The sequence below is a fragment of the Gadus morhua genome, chromosome 11 (genome assembly GCF_902167405.1).
Source record: "Gadus morhua chromosome 11, gadMor3.0, whole genome shotgun sequence".
NCBI classification, from domain to species: Eukaryota; Metazoa; Chordata; class Actinopteri; order Gadiformes; family Gadidae; genus Gadus; species Gadus morhua.
Window position 1 is genome coordinate 4,114,348 of NC_044058.1, and position 7,038 is coordinate 4,121,385.

Sequence of the window (7,038 nt, forward strand, 5' to 3'; positions counted from 1 at the left end):
CTTGCCAACTGGACCAGCGAGACAAAGCACATTGTGAGGTGTGCCAGTTAAATGGGATATGAACTGTGTGTGTGCGTGTGTGTGTGTGTGTGTGTGTGTGTGTGTGTGTGTGTGTGTGTGTGTGTGTGTGTGTGTGTGTGTGTGTGTGTGTGTGTGTGCGTGCGTGTGCGTGTGCGTGTGTGTGTGTGTGTCTGTATGTGTGTGCACATTTTTAGCATGAGTGGGAATTAGTTTCTACATTATTCCGGTTTTCCAAGCAAGACGCTGAATCTATATTTGGATTCAAGCCTTCCCTGGGTGTGACTATTTAGTTTATTTTGGTATGTGTGGTATGTCATCCATCAGGCCACCATTTCATCATTACTGATGCCAATGATACACCATATCTACAGTATATAGCAAACAAAAGTCAGATTTTCATTGCTGGTGTCACATTAAAACACTCCCCCATGAAGTTACAAATAACCTTTATTATTTACCATCCCACCAATAAGCTGATTCCGACACTGACTTTGTTATGAAGCATAACCGTAAACAGGAAGTTGTGTCAACATGCACACAGTTGCAGTTCCTGGTTCGTGCAAAAGTCCATACCCACTGTATCACCTGTTTGATTGATGAAGATAGTGATGCAAATTCTGTTTTGTTCATTTTCAAGGGGGGGTTGAACTATGCATCGTCAAGTGAGGAATGACTTCCCTAATGCTGAATGACAGCAGGGTCGCTCCAAACAGAGTGAGGGAGGTAGAGGAGGGCGACATACGTTCATGTCTCTGACTCTTAGGCTTTGTCCTAGACACATACTGTATATAGTACAACAAAAACACATACAAATTAAATGTGAACACTGACTGACTTTGTCCAGTCGTAATGTGATGCGTGCACTTTAGGCTCTAATGGTGAGTTAAGAATGCACTTTGGTGCGACAAACTATGTTTGAGATGTAACTGCACTCGACTACCACGAATACTAAGAATAAAAATAAGAAGAATAACATCATTGAATTGGATTGTGTTGGGATTCCTGTTGCTATTCTGCACTCTGTATCCAGGGGTTGTTGTTAGAAAGGTGGCGCTTGCAGCTTGGGGTTACTGCATTGACTGCATCACCTGTTGCTTTGGAAGAACACACCTACATGACGAGATGTAATGTAAACATAATCTGCTACAGTCTGTGTCTACGCCAGACACAGAGTAGTGTTGGTGGTTCTGCGGGATCAAGTCAAGACGACGCAGAAATGGCGTGAGCGAGCCTGGGGTGTGTGCGGGCTGTGTGTCTGTGTGTGTGACTCACTCTTCCCAGACGTGTAGGGTCTAGGCAGCTGTATATCAGGGGTGACATGTTCCTCTGAAATATCTGTCTTACCATCAAATCCCATAACAATCTGCTGGCTAATAGGCTTATATGGTATGATCGTCTGTCTGAGAGGGACACACACAGGCACAGTGACGCAAAAATGACGTAAACATGTAATTATATGTCTCGACCAGGTGTACTGATATGAAGCAGTGTATTTCATCGTAGCAGCTCACAGAATAGTCTATATACACTAAGCAGTTAGTTAACTAACTTAACTAACTCCATATGATACATATTATGGGCCTAAATATTGTACATAGTTTAATATTTATTTCCATTAATTTCATCATTCCTCGTGAGTCATGCTCAGCTGTTGTTCTCTACTAAGTAGCCATTCAGACCATTACATCGTTATCCAATTTGTTGATGTTTAGTCTCGTGTATTTAATCTAGCTTTAGCCATGAGCTTGATTTATTAAGACCACAAAAAATAGGCTACATTTTGATATTTTTCTATTTTATAAATGAACTCTTCAACCCGTTCCGTAGGTATGTTTTGTCCCATCTTTTCAGGACGTCCGTGTGGATGCGTGTAAGCCTGGCTTTACTTCCCCTTATTTGGCATTTCGGTCATGGATATGGGCGTGTCGTTATGGGCCAGGGTTGGGAAGAGTTGTGGGCTGAAGTCACATTCCAAGCGGCGCTCTGACGTCGCGAGAGTAATACACTAATAACTCATTAGAGAGAAGGGGGAGTGAACTATAACACCAAAACCCTGCGGAGGAGACCAGGTGGACGGATAACAACCGCGGCTACTGTTGAGGAGAGGAGTCTTTTATTTGGTTAACTTGAAATCTAAGAGTGGAAAGACAACGAGGAAGTTCAAACAAACGATATATTTTATTTATTTATTTATTTATCAATTTATTTATTTAGGTTATTTATTCTATTATATATCCGAAGATGAACCGAGTGACAAGAAGCATGGGTACGATCGAGGAAATTCGACAGGAAGACAAATCTGGGGTAAGGTTTAAACCAATTCTAATGCCTTGATAGTGTTACTTCAAATGAATAAGTGATTATTTTGCATATTTAATTATTTGTACTTGTATATAAGATAGTGAGTGACAAACGATGCGCGCGCGTGTGTGTGTGTGTGTGTGTGTGTGTGTGTGTGTGTGTGTGTGTGTGTGTGTGTGTGTGTGTGTGTGTGTGTGTGTGTGTGTGTGTGTGTGTGTGTGTGTGTGTGTGTGTGTGTGTGTGTGTGTGTGGGGGGGGGGGGTTGTGTGTGTGTGTATACGTGCTATAGCGCACTGGGTAGGCCTATATCAGATTTCCTTTGAAATTATTAAACAGAACAGAAGCAAACAATAAAGCCATATAATTCAACACCAGTCATGTAAAATAAATTGTATATATTTAATTGAATTTACATGAGTGGTATATATTGTGGTATATATATATATATATATATATATATATATATATATATATATATATATATATATATATATATATATATATATATATATATATATATATATATATATATATACACACTACAATCCTCCTTGATACAGGCATTTATAATTACTTGGTTGGGGAAACCCAAGTTGCAATTTGAATGCATTCAGGAAGCTTTGGTCTATGCAGCTTGTGTTGCAGGCTGCCTGCTAATCTTTATTCTCCCTCCTCATGCTGGGCAGCAGCATATGTGATTTTGGATTCCTGACAGAGGTCCTTAGGCTTAACTCTTCATCTGCCCCTAGCACTCCTCTATGGAGGCTTTGGCTTCGTTCCAAACTGATTAGCCTGTTACTCCTGACACACGCACACCAATACACAGTGCAGTGCAGCATTAGCCCAGATAACATCTTTGCCTGTCATTGGGGCATTCAGCATGGGGCTTACAGTCATAGTTGTGACAAGTTAGAGAAGAAGAACTAAGGGAATGGGCTTACGACCTTCCACTGCAGTAGGTGTACCCTATACACCATCTGTGGGACTGTGTAAACCTGGAGTTAAACCCAGAGTTCCCTCATGGGGACTCTTTTGGATGAGTGAGTGCCTGTAGTGTTATCTCCTGTTCTAGGGGGTTAATCATTCAACTGCTCTGGAAAAGCTCATTGGCCATCATGTTGATGCCGTTGCCATGCAACCTGACACCCCCCCCCCCCCCCCTTACCTGGCCGGGTCCACTATCTGCCTGTCAAGAAGACAATAATGGCTGACTAATGGATGTGGACATAAAGTGACCATAATAAAGAAATGAGGTGAGCTTAGTCTTTGTGTCTGAGAAGGAGAAGGGTGCTCTAAGGAGTGAGCAGGGGCATGGTGTATCAGATGGGCTATCAGCAGTCCACAGTCTATCGTCAAACCTCCAGAAGGGTCAAGGTTTGCACGTCACCGGCAACATGAAAGGATTCTGAAGAAGTGGGGATATCTCCTCGTCAATATTACCTTATTTTGTAAGCAAACACCATATAACATACTGAACCTATTAAAGAGTAAAAGTCATTCCCTTTCAAAGGTGTGACAATAATCGTTATTGCACGTGAGGGTGACAAAAGGTTATCAAGTCTAGAATTCAAATGGAATGGAACAAGGAATTATTGGTTATCCAGGTAAATCGTAATCAAAAAATTAAAAACAAGATCAGCAAATATATACTGAATATATAAATGGATTTAATGCGGTGGGAAATGTACAATGAAAGATTCAGTGTGTAAGGAGAAGGCCATTTGTTATGTGCCCTGACGTGGTCCCAAGCTACGGACATTGATAACAATCCTTTGTGTTTGTGTTATTTGGCTACAAGACAAAGCAAGGTAAATGTTGTTCTGCCACCAAAACAAACATGTTATCCAGTTACAGAGGGGGAGCTTTTGATAAAAGAAGAATTGGTGACATACTCTGCATTCAATTACACAAAGAAAAAGGCTTGTGGCACATATTTCGTCGCCTCAATTGGTTTTCGAGAATGTTAACACTTAGAGCCGCCTTCATCCTTGCAGACAGTGCATCTGAAGTGTCTGACCTTTCGCTATTATTCCATGATCCTGAGAAACAGTAGTAGTTAGTGTCACTTTTCTTAGAATAAGCATCTAAGCATCATGCATCTATGTCAAGGAACATACCAACCACTCCCTGTCCTTGCATCACAGCCCGGGTCATGAGAAGAACAGAACCGGGGATCTCATTGGTTGGAAATGAAGCAATCTCAGTAGTACCCAATATCTAATTGAACTAGTTGTGGCCAACTGAAGAATGTGAGAAGAATCTCTGATGGCTACGCCGACCTCCGTGACTCAAGGTCAGGGCTGTCCCCTGATGAACGCTGCGATATAGTGACGCAATCCCAGAAAATCTAAAATTAACAACGCACACTTCCCTATCCGGCCATGGGTGGATCAGCAGTGAGAAATTGTTTGTTAGAGTTAATAACTCAATCATTGAGCAGCCTTACTACAAATACAACCTAAACTTTCCCTCTACTGTCTCTGTGGAACACACTGTGAATCTGTCAGCCGGGATACAGCAGATTTTCTCAGAAGGAAATCTCTAAGACTTGTAAGACTGTTTTGCACTACACACCTCGGCTCAGAGAGAGGCCAGGAGCCTGTTTGCATGACAGCAACTCTGACTCTGAGACTTACCATTTTGACTTGAGATTTATGGTGGCAATGTGTTTATGTCTCCGCAGATAAACACACACACACACACACACACACACACACACACACACACACACACACACACACACACGCACACGCACACGCACACACACACACACACACACACACACAAACACACAAGACAAACTCATAAAGATAGTTTTTATTACAGCAAGTTCTGATGATGTAATCATAAGCAACAGAGAATCATATACTTCATAAAAATGTGAACCCTGATTGCTGAACAACCACATTCTTAAACCTCATAAACACACCGACAGTGTATTTGGCATCTGTGCTTGCCAATTATACCTGCTGTCCAGTTAGCGAGAAAGTCATAAAGCGAGAGTCTGGCAGCCATCTTGAAGTCATGGAAAACAACATAGGCGTCTTTATCGTCCTGAGCCCTGGAGCCTGACCTCCAGTGATCACTGGTTCCCTCCCCCTATAGGCTCAGTCCACCAGCGAGACTGTATGCACTTTTCAGATAAAACCTGTTTTCCGGAATGTCCCACCGTTTTTATATGCTTTGTTCACAATCTTTTGTGTGCGTATGTATTTTGGACTGTGCGTGTGTGTGTGTCTGCACGCACGCCTGCATCTCTGTGGCCGCGTATCTCGGCTCACATTGTGTGTGTAACCTGTGGATGTCTAGTATTACAGATTGTCTTTGAAGGAAGTAGAGACAGCAGTGTATGTGTGTGTGAGAGAGAGAGAGAGAGAGAGAGAGAGAGAGAGAGAGAGAGAGAGAGAGAGAGAGAGAGAGAGAGAGAGAGAGAGAGAGAGAGAGAGAGAGAGAGAGAGAGAGAGACTTGCGTGTGAGGATCCATATTGAAGCATGGATTAGGGCAGCCTTTGTCCTCATGTTAAAGGGACAGGGAACTGGTTTAAAATGGCATTCTTTCTGAACAACCAGCTCACTGTGTCCGGCCCTCACCTCCCGCTCCTGTCCCTTCACCGCTCGATTCCTCTAGCGGTTACCCCTGTTCTCCATGAACCAAACAGAGTCAGCCATTATCAGTCATCCATTAACCAATGTGCCCTCATCTACCTCTTACCTATTCTTTGAGTCTTCCTGGTCTCTCCTCCACCGCAGCGCATTGTGTCAAGTGCTCAGCTTGTTGACTCTTCTGCACCAGCAGGTTGTAATTCACCAGGAACCAGACTGCCATTTTATAACCCGCCTGCCATTTTATATTCCTCTCCTTCAGTACTTTTCTTCTTGTGTTACAAACAAAACAAACCTGTTTATTTCCCCACATAAGGACATTAGGTCATACAAGTGCTTTATATGTGTCCTTTTTGGTCTTATGGTGCGGCCACACCAACCGCGTTACTCGCGTTGGACAACGCGAGTAACGCGCCTAACCTGACGCTTGACCAGTGTGTGGTGGTTCAACGCTTCCAACGCGTCAACGCGCCAACGCAGCTAGATGAGTCCATGTCCATGCAAGTGAACGGAGCGTTCCCTCTTCGTCATAACTATCAAACCAAACATCCTTCACATTCACTGAGCGAACATTATGAAAGTAAAATGCACATTTCTCGCTAAAAATGTTTCCATAAACGCATTTAATGGCGTAACTATGTAACTATTTCCACCCAGAATGTCGGCCGTGGCTGCGCTGGAGTCCGAGGTAGGAAACCCAAACGCCGCCGTGTTTGGGTGATAGAGTTTAGATCGGGTTAGATTAAATAATCTCGGATATAAATAACAATAATCGGGTTAAATAACTTCACATGGTGTGTCTGGTGTGTTTCCAGCATTCGTAGTGTTGATCAGCAGAGAAGCAGTCCGCCAAGACGTTGAGGTTGCTTAGCAACCAGAGACTCTGTCCATGCAAGTGAACGGAGCGTTCCCTCTTCGTCATAACTATCAAACCAAACATCCTTCACATTCACCGAGCGAACATTATGAAAGTAAAATGCACATTTCTCGCTAGAAATGTTTCCATAAACGCATTTAATGGCGTAACTATGTTACTATTTCCACCCAGAAAAAAGGAAGATGTCGGCCGTATGCTTCTGTGCAAGCTCACTACTCTCTGCCAGTGACGTCGGG

The 7,038-nt window shown here is 42.9% G+C and overlaps 1 protein-coding gene across 1 annotated transcript in view; it reads left to right on the forward strand.

Annotated features, from left to right (window-relative positions):
- The first annotated feature begins 1,989 nt into the window (after positions 1 to 1,989).
- The window catches only part of tuft1a (tuftelin 1a), a 13,721-nt gene continuing 8,672 nt past the window's right edge, over positions 1,990 to 7,038 (forward strand). The window contains exon 1 of the mRNA XM_030369663.1: positions 1,990 to 2,325. Within this exon, the coding sequence (XP_030225523.1) occupies positions 2,263 to 2,325 (63 nt within the window). The 5' untranslated portion in view covers positions 1,990 to 2,262. The remainder of the gene's footprint in view (positions 2,326 to 7,038) is intronic.